Raw genomic sequence first — 19,993 nt, 5'->3', positions numbered from 1 at the left:
TTAAACCTGCTTTCTAAGCTGCTAACGAACAAGGAAAGGCTTCAGGCTCCAATTAAACAAGTAATGAGTTCATTTGGGTAATTAAGGACACGGGGAGAGATACAACTAGTAGCCTTCTGGCTCTCCCAACATTTAGCCATAAGGCCAAGCTTTGAGGAACCCGGGCAATGGAGCTACACAAGACAAATGAGACTGTGCTTGCTTTGTGTGTTCATTTATTAGCACATTATGAATATTTAAAACATATTTATAAGTTAAGTACAGCATCAAAACACCAGAAACCCATTTCATTTTGTCCATCTATCCCCCCCCCCCCCCCACTCACCCCCACCCTTCCACAGCTGGGCTGAATCTGGTTCAGGACGTGGTGACCCCCCCTCTGTTCAACTTGGCAACAGAAAGGACCGGGACTCTCACAGGAGCAGAGTGACGTGGTCTGTCTCTGACTGCACACCTACCTGTGAGCACGAGCAAGACTGCGAGAGAGTGCAAAGACACGCACACACTGAGCGGGGAAAAAACAGAAAGCAAGCCCTCCCTCCCCATACACACAGACAGACAGACATTTCTGGGGCCTGTGCCCAGAAACACACCCGTTCATGAACTTGCTCATAAGGCAATGGAGCAGTCAGTTAGCGATCGGCCACAGAGCCCTCCCTCTCCACTCCACTCAGTGCTGGCCCTGCAGAGCCACGGCCCTCTTGAGTCTCACTCCTCCTCAGTTCCCAACGACTCAGCTGGATCAGTTACTGATTTAACTCGTCTTGTTTGCAACTGTTTTCCAGCCTGCAGTCTGTGATTTTCTATAAAACCCACAGGGCTGTGAACTCTGCAGGACCTCTTAACTTTCTCTCACACTGCCTGAGCATTATTCATCTCAAGTACACTGGGCTGAGTCTGAAGAGTTCAGGGGCCGAAACTGAGAGGACTGGCAGGACCATTCAGCAGACACAAAGTCTTGGGCATGCCAGCCCAGGCCAATGGAGGAAGCGCTTCAGTCCCAGCAGAGACACGTTTGTTTAACCAGCCCTGCTGCTAAAGATCACTTCATGAATTAGGGACTAGCTGGAGAAAAGGAAAGACGAGCCATCAGTGAAGGCTGGGACCCCTCTGCGGGCAGCAGGTTCCAAGGTGTCAAGTGGAATCAACCACAGGTCCAGCCCGGCCCGCTGCTCAGCTGTTGGTTTAGTTAAGGATTCGAGTAAAGGGCTCAGCCGCAGAGAGAACCAGCAGGCACTGGTGGACAGCTGTACGGACCACAACTGGGAAGCGCACATTCGAGACAGAATCACGGGGATGCTTCTCCAGGGGTCCACCTATTAAAGCCAGAGCAGTCGCTGCCATTGGCCGGATAGCTTTGGGCACAGAGCTACAGGGCACAATGCTCAGTAACAAAATGATTTTTTTTTAAGAAGTAAAAGGAAATGACTTATTTGAACATGACAACTGTTTAGCATTATTGAAGAGCAGTGGAAGCAATGTCCTAAAAACAAATTTAGCTGTACCGGATAAGGGCAACATCCACCTTCCAGCTGGGAAATGTGCAATTCCACTACAACAGCTGCAGCAAAAAACACTGTCCTCTGTTCAAATGTACAAACAGTGGGGCCACAGAGTCTTGCGGGTTTTCAAGTACTTAATCCGATTTTACACTCCACCTTGGCACGTACAGAACCTGGAAATTCGCTGGGGTTCTCCTAATAACTCTTTTGCACTTCATTTAAACCCAGGGTATTTCAGTTTGTCCCTTCCTTTTCACAGACACTGTACCCGACTGCAGGCCGCCCACCGAGCTGCACAGGGCACCGAAGGAGAAGTGAAGATTCACGCTCTTCACACAGTGAAGCACAAGGACAAATCACACAGCCTGTCAGGGAAGTATCCCTGCTTCCCAGGAATCCAGAGTATTCCTGTATTCCTTCCAGCTATGCTCTCAAGAGTTAACTGAACTCTTAAACAGCAGAAATGCCCAAACGGAAATGTATTTTCGGATCTGAATTAATGACCTAAGACATGTTAAATGACCCGTTTGTAATGTCCCTCTGAGGATGCAGAAGCCACTTGAAACGTGCAGAAGTTAGAAGTTAGTTGAAGGCCTCGGTCACAGTGCCGAGCGCCCGGCCAGAACGAGCAGAGGAAACGGGGTGTGTGGGAGAACAGGGCTGCGGCTGGCGTGGGTGCTGTCCTCTTACAGCGGGGAGACAGAGCTACGGCACAGGACAGAGACCCTCTCTCCACAGGCAACGCCAGCAGCCAAGCCGAGCCGGAGTCCTCAAGATTCCCAGCCCCCGGGGGCAGGGGTCTGTGCTGAGGCCACACACTCACTCCTGCCTCTGAGCTGGAGTGCAGAGCCCCCCCAACCAGGGCTCCAGTGCATGCCTGAAACCTGGCCGTCAGGTATCACATCGAACAGGGAGGAAGCGGCTCAACACTCACTGCGGAGAACAGTCGGCATAAAGCCCAGCTGAAGAAAAGAGCAACAGCCATGCGATTACGTCCTCATTCTCCCAGCGCGGGCAACAACTGGCAAAAAAACAGACTGGCAATTCCTCATCTAAAAGAGGAGCATGACTGATACAGGTGTTCAACTGCTGATGATTGCGATTTAAATATACTACTTTGTGAAATACCAGAAATGCAGGCAGCTTTATGAGAACACTGTCATTTTTGTGTTTTTCATATGTTTTTCATTTATTCATGTGCATTATTAAATAATCCATTAGCAAAGAGATAAGAGATAGCTGCACTGTCTATCTGATCCTGATTTAATAGTGGCTTGAAACAGTAGCTCAGCCCCAGACTGGACACAGAGCAGAGCTCCAGCAGGAGGACCAGAGGCTTATCTGAAGGTCCTGCACCACTGCCCTGGGCCCTGGACACAGGGGAGACTAGAGACATGCTTTAGCTCTGTCTGGGCTGAGGGGACTGGAGAGAAAACGTGTGTGTAAAGTGTGAAGCCGCAGACTCTTTGATCCTTTTTTTCCATTCCGTCTCTCGGCTAGAATAAAGGACAGGGAAAGGCAGCAGGCTTTCCGAAGGGGGAGTCCCAGACAGACAGCTTCCACGCACAGTCCTGCTGTCCAGCCCGGCTGATCCACATCTAAACCACAGAGGGGGAGTGGCCGAGAGTCCTTTGTGTGAGTGCGGATGAGAAAGAAGAAAGAGGGAATGGGGGTACAAGTTCTGCCTCCTGTCCCTACAGGAGAGCAAAAGTGTGTGGGTGTATTGGGAATATTCAGTGAGCATCCACCTTGCTTGACTGTTGTCCTGGGTCTTTCCTTCTGCTGGCCCGCTGGCCTGTGTCTATAAGAAGCCCTCCTTGCGGAACTGCTCCTGCAGGATGTCTCGGTACTCGTCGAAGCCGCCATCGATGCGCTGCACGCCCCCATTCTCGCACACCCACAGCTCCTTGCACACCATCCGGATCAGGCGCTCGTCGTGCGACACCAGCACCACCCCGCCCTGTGGCACAGACACCGGGAATCAGTCATTACACCTGGCTTCCTGCAGTGAGGTCACCAGAGCAGCACTCGTGCTGGTGCTGAGCACAGCCTAGTGCTTCATCCTTCATCACTAACAGAGAGCTGGGCTGGCCTGCATGACTCCCTCCCTCAGAGATGGAGAGCCAGGAGCAGTGACGAAGTCATCAGGGGTGAAAGAGTGAGATACGGGGGTGAGATGGACAGTGGGCAGTACTGGTGAGGTCACCAGGGGTGAGAGAGTGAGATACAGGGGTGAGATGGACAGTGGGGAGCGGTGTTGAGGTCATCACGGGTGAGAGTGTGAGATACAGGGGTGAGATGGACAGTGGGGAGCGGTGTTGAGGTCATCACGGGTGAGAGTGTGAGATACAGGGGTGAGATGGACAGTGGGGAGCGGTGTTGAGGTCATCACGGGTGAGAGTGTGAGATACAGGGGTGAGGTGGAGAATGAGGAGAAGTACAGAGGTTATATGCAGTGAGAGACTGTGTGGAGTAGGGGTAAGGTCACTGAGGGTGACCCAAGGACGAGTCTGCAGTGCAGCAGGTACCTTGAATTTGTTGAGGGCCTTAGCCAGTGCCTCTATAGTCTCCATGTCCAGGTGGTTAGTTGGCTCATCCAGGATGTAGAAGTTGGGACTGAAAAAGATCAGAGAAACATTCCCATGACCAGAGGAACAGACAGATCAGGACACAGGCAGACAGAGAGACACAAAGATGGAGACAGAAACACACAGCGGGGCTACCTCGCCATGGTCATCTGAGCGAAGGCCACTCTGCTCTTCTGCCCTCCCGACAGGCTGGCCACGGGCCGCACTGCGAGCTCTCCTGAGATCCCATAGCCCCCCAGCTGGTGTCGGTACTCCTCCTCTGTCCGGCCTGGGAGAGATTGGAGAGAGGGACAGTGGAGGATGGCAGGAGAGTTCGGGAGCAACAAGGCAGAAGGACAGTGGATGGGAGAGGGAGAAAAAGAGGCAGAAGAAGAGGAGGGAAAAAAGGTAGAGTGTGACTTTAAAACCCTGTCAAAGCACACATCATGAGGATTATGAAGGCACGGTTTCAATCTGCAAGTCACACCCTGGTCACACCACTTCAGAAGAGGAGCACAGGGAGTTCAGTATTACAACGGTCACCTCCTCTTTATTCCACTGATCCACTGGGAGCATAAGCCTGCCACCAAGCCCAGCCCAGTCCATTCTGGCCCAGTCCAGCTCAGTCCAACTGAACCCAGTCTGTTCTAGCCCAGTCCGGCCCAGCTCAGCTCAGTCTAACTGATCCCAATCCGTTCTGGCCCAGCCCAGGGCATACCTGGGAATTTCTTTATCAGCAGTTCCACAGAAGAGACATTGAGGTCCAGCTGGTCCACATGGTGCTGGCTGAAGTATCCAATCTTCAGGTTGCTGGCAGAGAAAGAGAGACAGGCATTCACGTCACACCACGTCCAAGAGCCAAACAGACGCACAGCGACACACTCTCTCACACACAGTTTCAGTGAGGCGCACACATGGCTAACGCGAGAGTGGAGTGTAAGAGTGAGACAGGAGTGACATCAGGGAGATGGCTGAAACTAGACTAACACTCAGAGACACGAAGGTCCAGAGAGGGGCTGTCAGAAGGCCAATAACACACACCTGGACAGAAACAGTTACACACACACACAGCGACCTCTCACCGGTGAGCTTGCCGGATCCCACTGATCGGCCCCAGCTCCCCCATCAGCAGCTTCAGCATGGTGGACTTGCCTGCACCGTTCTCCCCCACCTGAGACACACAGGGAGAGAGCCACTCAGTGTGCACACACTGCCACAGGTTTCATGTGCAGAGGCGCTGTTAACTATTACTGTGATAAAAAGACATGTATGAGACAAGAAGAAAGGCTGCAGACGAGAGTCCATCCTGTCAATTAATTAGTTTAGCAGCAAAGTCAATCTAAAATTTCATCCTGCCTTTTCATGAAAAATCCCAGGATGTGTGTCTTACATACTCAGCTGTGAAACCTCTTCCAGACACCCACAAGGCACTGAGTAAAGAACTTCCAAATTCTAACTTAATTCCCTTTTAGTTTCCAGCTGAGATCCATGGGCTTCATGTTTCACTACGGAGTGCCAAGCAGCCTCCTGGGTTGATCTTGCCTAAGGCCCTCCGGGATTCTATATACTTGGGTCAAATGTCCGCTCGATCCCTTCTGCTTCAGACCGAGGAGATTTAAATGCAGCGAGGCAAGCTGACACAGGGAGGGCAAGAACAGGGCCCGCGGGAGGAGAGAGGGATCCCGGTGCTCTTACGATGCAGATGCGGGACTCCAGGTCTGCGGACACGCTCAGCTTGGAGAAGAGGGGCTGCTCGGAGCTGTAGAAGAACTCCACCTCATCCAACTGCAGCACCGGGGGGGACAGCTTCTCGAAGTTATCAGGGAACCTGCAAGGCAGAGGCAGTGCAGGGTCAGCACTGCACACAGAAACACGGGACAGGATCCACGGCATTTCTATCCGGAGGCCCCGGACTCTTGACCCTGCTCCCAGAGGACCCCTGTCTCTACTGCTTTGTGTTCCCGTTGGGCCCTCACCCTCCAGTCCTGACTGGCGCCTGTAACTCATTTGTTTGCTGGTTCAGAGTTTTTTCTGCACTAACTGAACAGCTCATAACAGGTGATCAGTTGATGGTGATCTGAGACACTGCGTCAGTCAGTGTAATCCCTCCTGTGTTCTTAAAATGCTTGAGGCCAGTCACCCAGTCACTCAAGCTAATTACAAATCCCACGCAGCTGTTTAAAAACTGAAAGCACATTTTAAAAAAGGGCCTTAAACAGACAATTAAAATGACTTGGTCTGTGATTAAGACCTTGACGCCATCCAAGTTCATAACACATGCTGGACCCAGGACCAGGATTGAAAAATCACTGTGTTTAGATATTTTGGAAATTCAGACACCCAAGTGCAGAAAAAAAACCTAAACAAGCCAACCAATCAATTACTGGCAGCAATTAGCACTGGTGATGAATGGCCCAGTGGAAACACAAACCAGTACCTGCAGAAATGCGTGTTCTCCAGTACTGGGAGAAAGAAGCATGATCTTCTCCGTCCTGGTAGTTTTCATTCCATCTCGCCTGAATTAGATCACTGAAGCCTTACTGGGTCGAAAAAAGTTGCTTCAACCTAATATTTGCATTTTGGTTCTAGTCAGAAGTTTGGGATTTTATTTCACTTACAAAATATGACTGTAAAAGCTCCAACATGTTTAAGAACTGGGAACAAACAGGTCAGATTAATTCATCTTATTATTAAGTAAATGAAGGATTCGATTGTGTAGCTGAGGGACCAGCTGGAACCAAAACCAGCAGGTTAGCGAGTCACCAGGAGTAGGACTGGGAAACACTGATCTAGACTATGTGAGGAAGAAATAAAAGAGGCAAACAATGTTAGGATATAGAGTTATACGTGCAGAATTTAAATCAAGGGATATAATAGTGAAAGTGTACAAATCAGTAGTAAGACTTTTTGTGTACACAAGTGTACATTTTGGTCATCTTGTTTCAAAAATGATTTTGCACCTTTAGAATTGGTCAGAGAGGAGCAACTAGATCCATTCCTGGGGTTGAAGAAATGCCCTATACTAAAATTCTAAAAAGCTTAAAGTCCCAAAGATTACAAGACAACCCAAATCCTTCCATCTCTCCATTTTCCAAACATTGTAATCAGTACAGGGTCATGGGGGAGCCCAGAGCCTGTCCCAGGAAGCAAAGGCAGCAAGGTCAGATACACCCTGGACAGGCTGCCAGCCCATCGCAGGACACACACAGACACTGTCACCCACACACCCACACCAGGGCCAATTTTCCCCGGAGCCAATTAATAATAATAATTATAATTGCTTACACTTATATAGCGCTTTTCTGAACACTCCACTCAAAGCGCTTTACAGGTAATGGGGACTCCCCTCCACCACCACCTGGATGATGCGACGGCAACCATAGTGCGCCAGAACGCTCACCACACATCAGATATCAGTGGGGAGGAGAGCAGAGTAATGTAGCCAATTCATAGAGGGGGATTATTAGGAGGCCATGATTGGTAAGGGCCAATGGGAAATTTTCGAGAAGCGCCCTGGGATTTTTAATGACCACAGAGAGTCAGGACCTCGGTTTTACGTCTCATCCGAAGGACGGCTCCTGTTTACAGTATAGTGTCCCCGTCACTATACTGGGACATTAGGACCCACATGGACTGCAGGGTGAGCGCCCCCTGCTGGCCCCACTAACACCTCTTCTAGCAGCAACCTTAGTTTTTCCCAGGAGGTCTCTCATCCAGGTACTGACCAGGCTCACACCTGCTTAGCTTCAGTGGGCTACCAGTTGTGAGTTGCAGGGTGATATGGCTGCTAGTGGCTGCTAATTAACCTACCAGTATGACTGTGGGAGGAAACCAGAGCACCCGGAGGAACCACAAACACGGGGCATACAAACTCCACACAGCTAGCACCCCAGGCCTGGAACCTAGGGCACCGGCACTGTTGAGGCAGCAATACTAACCATTGTGTCATCCGGGGAACCAAATGAGGTATTTAAAATCCTCACAGGCCAACAGTTAAGGTACTTTCCTGAATCGAAAGTGAAACCCAAGCCAGATGACTCAAAAGGGGAACTTAGTGCATCTAAAACAGAGAACAGGAGGCACTTTTTTACACAAGGGTTGTGTGAATCTGACCCGGCTTTCCCAGAAATGATAACAGCCGGTACCCTGGTTTCCTTCATGAAATGGCAAGACAGCCTCAGATTGATCAGCTGCTAGCAATCACATGAGCTAGATGGGACTACATGGCCTCCTCTCACTTCTCACCTTTTTCACGTGCAGTGCATGAACAGTGTGGTGCAACATGTTACTCTTACAGAGGACAGAGTCATGTTACAGGACAGCGTGCAATGCAATGCGGTACAGTAAGATGTAGCAGAGGACAGCACAGTCTTTTCTACCAGATTGCCCACAGGCATCTTCACGGATCCTCAACTCCCTAGGTTTTTATCATCACGACAGCGTTTACAGCATTGTATTTATAAGACAGATCTCCGGCCTCACCGTAGCGTCACCTCCGATTCCTTCTCTATGGGCTTCAGTTCTGGCCTGAAACACATGTGCACAGGAAAAGAGTCAGAGGACAGGTAACTGTGGAAGTCCTCAAAGCAGGGAGACTGCATGCAGAGAAACACTGTGTGTACACAAGTCCCACACAGTTGGAAATGGCAAATTCTCAACAAAGAAAGAGGTGTGAAACGGGAAAATGCTTATTTCAGCATTAAGCCACTTAAAATGTAAACTTCTAACTTATTAGGTAACTGGTTTATTGATCAATTAGCGGACGGAGAGGACAACGATGGCTTGACTTAAACAGATTCTCTATTACTTATTTGAATATTTATTTTTTCATCCCTGCCACTAAATGGACAAAGAAAGGAGAAATGGGACTCACAGTTTTTCCAGCAGCTTCAGTTTGCTCTGCACCTGCGAGGCCCTGTTGGCATTGTACCGGAATCTGTCTATGAACACCTAAGACAGCGAGAGAGAAAGAACTCAACCACCAAGTCTGTAGCAGAATGTCCTTTCTAAAAAAAAATGTAGGTGTTTAGTTGTGCAGATAATTAATCCTAGAATCTAATTCAGCCTTCATGAAAGCTTGCATTACAATCACAGCCAGCTCCTTTCAACCATGTATCCACTAGTTCCTAACACTGCTGGTATCTGCATTAGCCAGCAATTTGACATCCCCATCACTGCTGTGTGCTACCTGAAACATGTGAAGCATGTGCTTCTGTGCACGTGTGCGTCAGTATCAGTGCCTGGACGTGCTCCTGTGCTCTGAAACTGTGCACGTGTGCGGCAGTATCAGTACCTGGACGTGCTCCTGTGCTCCGAAACTGTGCACGTGTGTGGCAGTATCAGTACCTGGACGTGCTCCTGTGCTCCGAAACTGTGCACGTGTGTGGCAGTATCAGTGCCTGGACGTGCTCCTGTGTTCTGAAACTGTGCACATGTGTGGCAGTATCAGTGCCTGGACGTGCTCCTGTGTTCTGAAACTGTGCACGTGTGTGGCAGTATCAGTGCCTGGACGTGCTCCTGTGTTCTGAAACTGTGCACGTGTGTGGCAGTGTCAGTCCCTGGATGTGCTCCTGTGCTCTGAAACTGTGCACGTGTGTGGCAGTATCAGTACCTGGACGTGCTCCTGTGTTCTGAAACTGTGCACATGTGTGGCAGTATCAGTGCCTGGACGTGCTCCTGTGCTCTGAAACTGCGCACGTGTGTGGCAGTATCAGTGCCTGGACGTGCTCCTGTGTTCTGAAACTGTGCACGTGTGTGGCAGTATCAGTGCCTGGACGTGCTCCTGTGTTCTGAAACTGTGCACGTGTGTGGCAGTAACAGTGCCTGGACGTGCTCCTGTGCTCCGAAACTGTGCACGTGTGTGGCAGTGTCAGTCCCTGGATGTGCTCCTGTGCTCTGAAACTGCGCACGTGTGTGGCAGTATCAGTGCCTGGACGTGCTCCTGTGTTCTGAAACTGTGCACGTGTGTGGCAGTATCAGTGCCTGGACGTGCTCCTGTGTTCCGAAACTGTGCACGTGTGTGGCAGTATCAGTACCTGGACGTGCTCCTGTGTTCTGAAACTGTGCACGTGTGTGGTTGTATCAGTGCCTGGACGTGCTCCTGTGTTCCGAAACTGTGCACGTGTGTGGCAGTATCAGTGCCTGGACGTGCTCCTGTGTTCTGAAACTGTGCACGTGTGTGGTTGTATCAGTGCCTGGACGTGCTCCTGTGTTCCGAAACTGTGCACGTGTGTGGCAGTATCAGTACCTGGACGTGCTCCTGTGTTCTGAAACTGTGCACGTGTGTGGTTGTATCAGTGCCTGGACGTGCTCCTGTGTTCCGAAACTGTGCACGTGTGTGGCAGTATCAGTGCCTGGACGTGCTCCTGTGTTCCGAAACTGTGCACGTGTGTGGCAGTATCAGTGCCTGGACGTGCTCCTGTGCTCTGAAACTGTGCACGTGTGTGGCAGTATCAGTGCCTGGACGTGCTCCTGTGCTCTGAAACTGCGCACGTGTGTGGCAGTGTCAGTCCCTGGATGTGCTCCTGTGCTCTGAAACTGCGCACGTGTGTGGCAGTGTCTGTACCTGGATGTGCTCCTGTGCTCTGAAACTGCGCACGTGTGTGGCAGTGTCTGTACCTGGATGTGCTCCTGTGCTCTGAAACTGCGCACGTGTGTGGCAGTATCAGTGCCTGGACGTGCTCCTGTGTTCTGAAACTGTGCACGTGTGTGGCAGTATCAGTGCCTGGACGTGCTCCTGTGCTCTGAAACTGCGCACGTGTGGCAGTGTCTGTACCTGGATGTGCTCATGTGCTCTGAAACTGCGCACGTGTGTGGCAGTGTCTGTACCTGGATGTGCTCTCTGTACTGCTGCTGCGCCTCGTACTCCCTCTGCTGGTTGCGCAGACGGTCCTCCTTGGTCTTGATGAAGTTCTCGTAGTCGCCACGGTACGTCTCCAGTCGCTGGGAGTGCAGGTGGATGATGTCTGTCGCCACGGCATTCAGGAAGTTCCGGTCGTGGGACACCACCAAGATTGTGGACTGCCACGTCTGTGCAGAAACATCCACACAGAAGCACAGGAAGAGGAACGGAGAGTCAGGCACAAACGGACAGAAAGGTAGAGATGGTGAGCATTTTAACAAGAAACTGGAAGGAATTTCAGCATCATTGTTATTTTAGGAGAAACCCGAAGACATCTCTATATTTAGAGTCACAGCTACCCAGCTGGTCCCCCTCCACCAACAGGTCCCTGCCCCAATCCACAACCCCTCTCACTGCACACTCTACCTGCAGGTAGTTCTCCAGCCACAGGATGGCCCGAACATCCAACATGTTGGTGGGCTCTGTGAGGGAAGGAGAGAGAGAGAAAGGCCTGGATTTCACAAGGATGATATGGTGCTATAATGGTCAGTTCCTTCATCAGTTTGGCCTCACTGCTACAACTCTCTTGCCAGACATACAGACAGTACATACATGAGTCTGCCTTTCAGGCAGTCCACTTTTTCTCACTCTGCAGCCCCATACAGCCTGTGGCAGAGATCAGCCATCCCTGCAAGTCGGATTTCAGAGGGTGGGGTCAGTGCTACACAGCAAGGCAAGCATATCATTGACCGGCCTCTACTCACCATCAAGAAGGAGCAGGTCAGGCCTAGAAAACAAAATCAGATCAGATTAATGTAAGTGCACTGTTCGATATTAACACATACTTCTGAACACTGGACCCGGCCAATCAGAGACAGTCGCCTCTGAACACTGGGCCGGGCAGAGACAGACGCCTCTGAACACTGGGCCGCTGTCTACAACAAACATCACATCCTCATCCTCCGGAAGGACAACATCATCAAGTGATGGGGATGAACATCAAGCCCAACTTCTTCGATACTGTCATGGATGACTGGTTGCGGTGTGGCCACATCTAAACTTTCCTGCCCCAATTTTCAATACCAGCAAACAAACCATAACTGCTTTAATGACACCCCCTTCTTTTCCAAGGCCACATCAGCTGTCAACTTCAAAACACACCTTAACCTTTAAAAAAACCTCAACAACATGACTGGGCAGCTTGTTCTACACACTTACCACTCTTTGTGCAGAAATATGTCTCCTGTTCTCAGTCACACATGAACTACCTCCTAAATCAGGGTACTGAGAGTGTGTGTTTTGAGCTCTGTGGAGTGTCATGAATCTCCACCTAGACAGGAATCTGAGGGGAGTTGATCGATACTCTGAGAGTGTATCACTTTGAGGAAGAGTATTAAAATCTGATGGGACTTGACCACTGAGCTCCTGAAGACCGGAACAGCACATCTCCCACATAAATCGTCTGATGCTACTCACTTGGCGAAGAGCGCTCTGGCCAGCGCAAGTCTCATCCTCCAGCCTCCAGAGAATTCCCTGTGCAAACCCAGACATAAAGGATTATCCCACTGTCACTCAGATACTGTAGATCTGACTCTACAACACTGACTCCTCCCTGCAGAGGAATTAGAGTCACAGCTTCTATTACTGCCACAGTCTGCTGATCCCCAACGTATTATTCACATTTTTGACATAAACGAAGCATGTTAAATACTGTACAGAAAAAAGTATTAAAAGGCATGGGGCATGAATACTTTTCAAATGAACATGGGAAGGGTTATAAGCCTTCCACATACGAGTCCATTCGGCCTATCCAGTTAAATGGAGAGGCTATTAGATCACCGGATCATTGTCATCGGTAAATTTAGTGCCTGCTGCACTGTGGCTGTCAGGAAGTGACAGGCAATGGGCAGGTCACCAGCGCAGAGCAGCCAGTGCTGCAGCCACACCATCACACAATCGACTCTGCCATAATCACACTTCTGCAATTTCCCTCACGGGATCAATAAAGTATCTATCTATCTAAAAAGGAGTGAGGACAGAGTTTCCACTGGGTTCATCAACTATATTATTTGTCTTCGGACGGGACGTCCTCACAATGCCTGATGATAAGAGTTGCTATCATCGTGAGGAGGTTTTCTCAAAGTTGGACTTCACTATCATTGTAATTCCTGCGCGCACACGCCAGCCCATGGCCAGACACACACACCAGGCGGGGAAGCCTGTTCCTGCGGCGCGCTCTGCACCTGTGCTCAACTTGCACAATGAGATCTCCGCAGCTGTCTTTCACTCGTACACAAATAAAGAGCTCGCCTTCTACAGGCAACCTGAAGCTGTCGATCTTTCAACAAGCTCAAACCAATAATAAAGGTCTAATTAAGGCAACATCTCATTCAACAAGAGGATGACTTAGTAAATGAAAGCTCAGCTGTAAGCTGTAGTTGTAGGTAAAGATGCTGGGCTCCAACAACATCTGTAAACCTAATATAAAATACACACACTATAGTAAATAAAGAATACGCATTAAATACAGCAGGACACATGCCAGCTGGTCAGTAGCTGCTAGCCTGGGAACTGCAGCTGACCCTCCCTGTAGCCAAGGCCTGCCAGGCCTGTGTCACGGCAATACTTACTTGGTGGTTTGCTGCTGCATCTTGGGCGAGAAGCCAAGTCCAGCCAGGATGACAGAGGCTCTGTGACAAGGAACAGAGGAACGAGATTAAACTGGACCCGTCTCTTTAATTGCACTGGGTCCCTGTTGTAACAGGGCTGTTCTACTGTACTGTGAGCATAGCCCCTGTTGTAATTTGACTGTTCTGCTGACTGTGACCGTAGCCCCTATAGTAATGAGACTGGTCTCCTGTACTGGGACTGTAGCTCCTATTGTAATGAGACTGGTCTCCTGTACTGGGACTGTAGCTCCTATTGTAATGAGACTGGTCTCCTGTACTGGGACTGTAGCTCCTATTGTAACGCAACTATTCTGCTGCACTGGGACCGTAGCTCCTATTGTAACAGGACTGGTCTCCTGTACTGGGAGTGTAGCCCCTACTGTAACGAGACTGGTCTCCTGTACTGGGACCGTAGCTCCTATTGTAACAGGACTGGTCTCCTGTACTGAGACTGTAGCCCCTTCTGTAACACGACTGGTCTCCTGTACTGGGACTGTAGCTCCTACTGTAATGGGACTGGTCTCCTGTACTGGGACTGTAGCTCCTACTGTAATGGGACTGGTCTCCTGTACTGGGACTGTAGCTCCTACTGTAATGGGACTGGTCTCCTGTACTGGGACTGTAGCCCCTATTGTAACAGGACTGTTCTGCTGTACTGGGACTGTAGCCCATGTTTTAACACAACTATTAATAAAGTGAACAGTCTTTAATTACCTAGCAGGTGCTTTGTCCGCTTCTATTTCCTCCAGTTTGGCGTAGATCTCGGACAGTCGCACGCTGTCCATCGCCTCCCCACTAAAAAAGCAGAAGGAAAACGAAGATGTCTCAGGGACTCAGGCCAGACCCCTGGATGTCGCCCTGCGGCGCGAGTCGGTCAGCGTGCCGCACTCACTGTCCGCTGGCGATCCTGGCGTTGATCTCCCTCTCCTGCTGCAGCAGCCCCTCTCGCTCCGTGTCGCTCTCCAGCACGCTCTGCAGGGCGGGCGTGTCGTCGCCGGCCACCTCCTGCTCCACGTGCAGGATGGAGATGTGCGGCGGCACGCGCAGGCTGCGGCTCGCCAGCATCTTCAGCAGCGTGGTCTTGCCCAGGCCGTTCCGCCCCACCAGGCCGTAGCGCCGCCCGTAGGCCAGCGACAGCTCCGCGCCCTGGAGCAAAGACCTGGAAGAGAGGCGGGCAGGGAGCAGGGGAGGGAGGGAGAGAGAGAGAGAGCCCTCCGTCAGCCATTACACACACTAACCGCCCCTGTGCGCAGAACTGACCCTTCCCCTGCTCAAAACGGTTTGTTTATCTTTATTTTGAAGCTCACCAGGCACCCAGACGCAAACGGACCCTCTCCCACCGACACAAGCTGCCGCCCTCACTCACCGCTCTCCAAAGGAGACGTCGAAGTTCTCGATGCGGATGTCGTAGGACTTGTTCTTGCCCGAGTTGTCCACGCGGCTGTCCTTCTTACTGGAGGCCTGGCTCGCGGACGCCTCCTCCAGCACCCTGAGACAGAGGCGGGGAGCGGGGTGGGAAGACAGGGACACAGGGGGAGAGTCAGCGAGAGACGAGCTGCAGGAATACCGAGCGAGGAAGGGGGGGGGCTCTGTCTGGGGAAGAAAGGGGTGGGCCGTGGCCTCGGCCAGCCAGCGAAACCTCAACCAGCACAAGCGGCGCTGGGGACAGGGACGGGGACGGGGAGGCACTTACAGAGGGCTGGCCACTTTCTGCGAGTCCTTCTCAGTCCTCTTCTCATTTTTCGCCTTCAGCTTGGCTTCTGCTTTCTCCAGCTTCTTAGCGTCAACAGTCTGGAGGCAACGGAGAGCACACACGGACTGAGAGAACGAAAAAGGCCCGCCAGCTGTACCCCTCACACCCACGGCCTGTCAGCTTTCATCCGAGACAGCTCTCAGAAGTAAGAACTCAACTACCCAGAAAACAAGGCCAGACTAGGGGAGTAAGTGTTGCCGCATGCTCTGAAGCCCACATGTTCAAGCCTGTGCAACTGTGAAAGCCTTCCCCAATGCTGCTCCTTCATGATTAAACTTGGGAAACCTACGCGCAAGGTTACATTTAGTGGAAAAGTTCTTTACAGTGCTAAACCCACACTCTATATAAGCAACCTGATCTAATATCTATTATTGACTCCTACAGGAGTTGCAGGGGGCACTTTATAAAAGAACGATCAAGCAAGCTACTAACACAAAATCACACAATAAAATCTTCGAATACAAGGATGAATCGAACCTCTCCAAAAAACTTGCAATCAACGATATTGTCATTCTCCAGCGAATAAGGTCTTGTGCATGTATCGGAAGCCCTATTCCAAAGTGTTTGGGTAACAGTTTCACTAAAGCTTGCTGATAAGGCCAAAATGTAGTGAGAACTTACAGTGTTTTGGCCTCTCTTGATCATCCAGATACCCTGCAGGTCATTCGTGGCAGTGACTGCGAGAGAGAGAGAGACACAGATAGCGATATATATATACACACAGCAAATAGAGAGAAGAGGATCTGGATACCAGCAAAGAGAGGAGGGAAGGGAGTGAGAAAGAATAAATAAGATATCAATGCAAAGATATCATGCAGACACAGAGAGGGACTAATGACAGAGTAAGTGAGTGCCAGGTGTATTTTCGTGTGCAGGTGCAAAATGTTTTGTTTGCAGTTAGTTAAGCTCAATGCCCAGTCCGGGGACCAGTCCCTGTATTAAACTGTATTTTTGCTACAGGCTGTTTCTAGTGTCAGCTGTCCTCAAGAGAGGAGGGACCTTAGGGACTCTGATCCCTGGTAGGACAAAATGCTGAGAAAAACTGCAGTAGGACACCACTATCTGCCTGGCTTTTGGCCTCTGATAATTCATCTGGTTTCTCTGATTCAGGTTTTCTGCCCTCTTCTTAATGAGCTTCTCCTGGATTAAGGCATGAATGAAAATCTACAGTCATGCAAATGTATTCACTGCAGTGGATGGCACTCCACTGATTCAAAAATTCATCACAGCTGATGGCATGCATGTATCTCAGCAGACAGAGAGAAAGAGCAACAGTGGCGCTGTGGTGAGGTGTCCGGTCTTACCACAGTCCCCGGCCATCTGGGACAGCTGCACTGGGGCGTCCAGCAGGACCTGCTTCTGACCAGAGTCACAGTCATTGCTGAGGACAGAGACAGGAACAAGAGGGGCTCAGATGAAAAGTACAAAGTGCATCAGCCACATCAACATGCCAGATATAAGAGAATGTGTGGCAGAGAGAGTGAGAGAGCATCTGACTGTAAGCATGAACACAAGGTAGAGTGAGAGTGCACGAAAGACTGTACAGACACGACAGCATCAGTGTGCGAGTCTGTGAGCGCGAGGGCATCAGGGTCCGCGCGCCAGTCTGTGAGCGCGAGGGCATCAGGGTCCGCGCGCCAGTCTGTGAGCGCGAGGGCATCAGGGTCCGCGCGCCAGTCTGTGAGCCCGAGGGCATCAGGGTCCGCGCGCCAGTCTGTGAGCGCGAGGGCATCAGGGTCCGCGCGCCAGTCTGTGAGCCCGAGGGCATCAGGGTCCGCGCGCCAGTCTGTGAGCCCGAGGGCATCAGGGTCCGCGCGCCAGTCTGTGAGCCCGAGGGCATCAGGGTCCGCACGCCAGTCTGTGAGCGCGAGGGCATCAGGGTCCGCGCACCAGTGTGTGAGCCCGAAGGTATCAGGGTCCGCACGCCAGTCTGTGAGCCCGAGGGCATCAGGGTCCGCGCGCCAGTCTGTGAGCGCGAGGGCATCAGGGTCCGCGCACCAGTGTGTGAGCCCGAAGGTATCAGGGTCCGCACGCCAGTCTGTGAGCCCGAGGGCATCAGGGTCCGCGCGCCAGTCTGTGAGCGCGAGGGTATCAGTGCCGGCACGCAAGAGTATCAGGGTCGGCGTGCGAGAACGTAAGCACGAGGGTGACAGCGATGGCGTGCGAGAGCATAAGCACGAGGGTGACAGCGATGGCGTGCGAGAGCATAAGCACGAGGGTGACAGCGATGGCGTGCGAGAGCATAAGCACGAGGGTGACAGCGATGGCGTGCGAGAACGTAAGCACGAGGGTGACAGCGATGGCGTGCGAGAACGTAAGCACGAGGGTGACAGCGATGGCGTGCGAGAGCATAAGCACGAGGGTGACGCGTCAGTGTGCGGGAGCGTAAGCGCAGTGTGATGGCATCGCCATGCGAGTCTGCAAATGTGAATGTATCAGTGAGAATGAGAAAGTGCACGTGGGGTTTCAGTGTGGACACTCACAGCTTCAGCGTGTTGAACATCTGTAGGCAGATCTCTCGGATGTCCTCCTCGTTCTTGCAATCAGCTGACACCTCCTGCAGGACGCCCCCAATTGCCTCAAACACCTCATCGCCATCCTCGAAATCAGCTCCTCCACACTCCAACACCCCTGCCACATACAAAGCAATATACTGACTCCCTGACACACACAGAGGATCAAGAGCAACACACTGACACCCCTGACACTCACACACACACAGAGGATCAAGAGCAACACACTGACACCCCTGACACTCACACACACACAGAGGATCAAGAGCAACACACTGACACCCCTGACACTCACACACACACAGAGGATCAAGAGCAACACACTGACACCCCTGACACTAACACACACACAGAGGATCAAGAGCAACACACTAACACCCCTGACACACAGAATCAAGACCCTTAGACATAAATATCAGCCTTCCCCGTGACACAGTGCACATAAACAAGCTGTGTTTGTGTGCTTTGTGTCGTGTTGCAATTAAACGATCTGTTTCATCTTCCTTGCTGCGCTGGAAAAGGCTCGGGAGGTCTCAACATGCAGTACTAGTCTTCTCATCTGTCAGTGCAAGCCTCTCCAAACAGGGTAACCGGCTGGAGGCAGAACTCCACTGGAGGACAGGCTAATCGATACAGTTGCGGGTTCACAGTTCTGTCACACACCGGGTTTGTCAGCTCTACCCAGATCTGTGTGAGCAACGGCCCCCGGTCGGAGGGCTCAGGCTTTGCAGCGGATCGGCAGTGAAGCCGGGTGAGTGACTGGCTGAGAATGGGCACATCAGTCAATCGTATCCGCGCTCTGACCGCTACACATCACTTCAGCCCTTCAGTCAAGAGTATCAGCTACCACAGTCTTAAAATGAATATGCCATCCTCCCCACCAACCCCCATTACTGCGGTCTCACAGTATTATCTGTTTCACAATTCAAACTGTTTCGGTCCTGCGATTTTCCCTAGGTCTTCCACAGTGACACATGCCCAGATAGTTCGCGCGTTTGGCGGCTTCTCACTTATTGAAAACAAGCGAATTCCCATAATTTTACAGCCCATATAGCGGGCACCCCTTCCACTCTGATTGTGACTGGTTCATACCTGTGATGTAGTCGAAGACCTCGGTGTCTATTTCGGGAAACTCGCTTCTGAGAATATCCACGTATGTCGCCATGATACACCGGCCCTGTCCGCAAGGAAAGCGCATGCGAAAAGCTGCGACAAAACAGAACCCCTTTCGCAGAGCGCTCTGGGAATCGTAGTTTTTATGCCTTAAGAACGAGTTTAAATAAAATTTAATTGTAACGTATTTCGGCTTTGGATAATGTTAATCACTAGCATATTTAAAAATGAATTCAAAATTATCTTAATATAGAATACGATTCTCTGATTGTTTTCTAAACATGGATCAAATTTTTAAACTACAACTACAACTCCCACTGATGCCTCTGCCTGTGACGTCACTACTAAACGCACAGCTGACCAGCTTGCTAGGACTTGTAGTCTTCAACTTGAAACTCTGGACTACAACTCCCAAAAACTAAGCTATTTAAAGACACGCCGTTTTCTTGGCCAGAGGACATATGAACAACTTTAATGAATTAGAATTCAGGTTTACGACCTACTGGAGGAAGTTTATAGTGTCCTGATTTGACTCTCGCCGCAACTCTCACAGTCTTTATCTATTCTAATTGTTTATCTGAAAAAATATCTCCTTCCTGTCTCCACCTGCCCGGTATGGCACACTCCTCTCTCCGCAGGGGCTGAGGTACATGTAACTCCTCACTGCTCTTCCTCTTTACAGTGTGGGGACCTCTGGAACTGTACTAACAACCCTACAGGAGTTACAGGTGTCTTCAATCAGCAGTGAAAGATCACATTAATCTGAAAGCACAGTAATAATAATAATAATAATAATAATAATAATTGCTTACACTTATATAGCGCTTTTCTGGACACTCCACTCAAAGCGCTTTACAGGTAATGGGGACTCCCCTCCACCACCACCGATGTGCAGCATCCACCTGGATAATGTGACGGCAGCCATAGTGTGCCAGAACGCTCACCACACACCAGCTATCAGTGGGGAGGAGAGCAGAGTAATGTAGCCAATTCATAGTTGGGGATTATTAGGAGGCCATGATTGGTAAGGGCCAA

General features: G+C 50.8%; 1 protein-coding gene across 1 annotated transcript; it reads right to left on the bottom strand.

Moving 5' to 3' along the window:
* Positions 1-198: 198 nt before the first annotated feature.
* abcf3 (ATP binding cassette subfamily F member 3) lies at positions 199-19,062 on the bottom strand. Its single transcript, XM_088612867.1, has 21 exons — positions 18,938-19,062; positions 17,816-17,963; positions 16,637-16,713; positions 15,954-16,009; positions 15,273-15,370; positions 14,946-15,068; positions 14,472-14,738; positions 14,294-14,374; positions 13,541-13,600; positions 12,387-12,443; positions 11,675-11,697; positions 11,337-11,392; positions 10,898-11,098; positions 8,943-9,019; positions 8,552-8,596; positions 5,765-5,897; positions 5,152-5,240; positions 4,788-4,879; positions 4,226-4,358; positions 4,031-4,118; positions 199-3,462 (listed from the first exon to the last, which is right to left on the bottom strand). The coding sequence occupies exons 1-21, from the start codon at positions 19,041-19,043 to the stop codon at positions 3,304-3,306; spliced, it is 2,169 nt and encodes a 722-aa protein (XP_088468993.1). The 5' UTR covers positions 19,044-19,062; the 3' UTR covers positions 199-3,303.
* Between the last annotated feature and the right edge of the window lie 931 nt (positions 19,063-19,993).

Source organism: Lepisosteus platostomus, chromosome 2 (genome assembly GCF_059453375.1).
Source record: "Lepisosteus platostomus isolate fLepPlt1 chromosome 2, fLepPlt1.hap1, whole genome shotgun sequence".
Classification (NCBI taxonomy): Eukaryota; Metazoa; Chordata; class Actinopteri; order Semionotiformes; family Lepisosteidae; genus Lepisosteus; species Lepisosteus platostomus.
This window is presented reverse-complemented; position numbering and strand designations above follow the sequence as displayed.

Coding starts and splice junctions, on each gene's coding strand:
- abcf3 (XM_088612867.1), bottom strand. CDS start 19,043: ATGCGCTTTCCTTGCGGACAGGGCCGGTGTATCATGGCGACATACGTG. Junction 15,371..15,953: donor TCAAGAGAGGCCAAAACACT/GTAAGTTCTCAC, acceptor CGTTGCCTCCAG/ACTGTTGACGCTAAGAAGCT. Junction 11,393..11,674: donor TGACCTGCTCCTTCTTGATG/GTGAGTAGAGGC, acceptor CTTCCCTCACAG/AGCCCACCAACATGTTGGAT.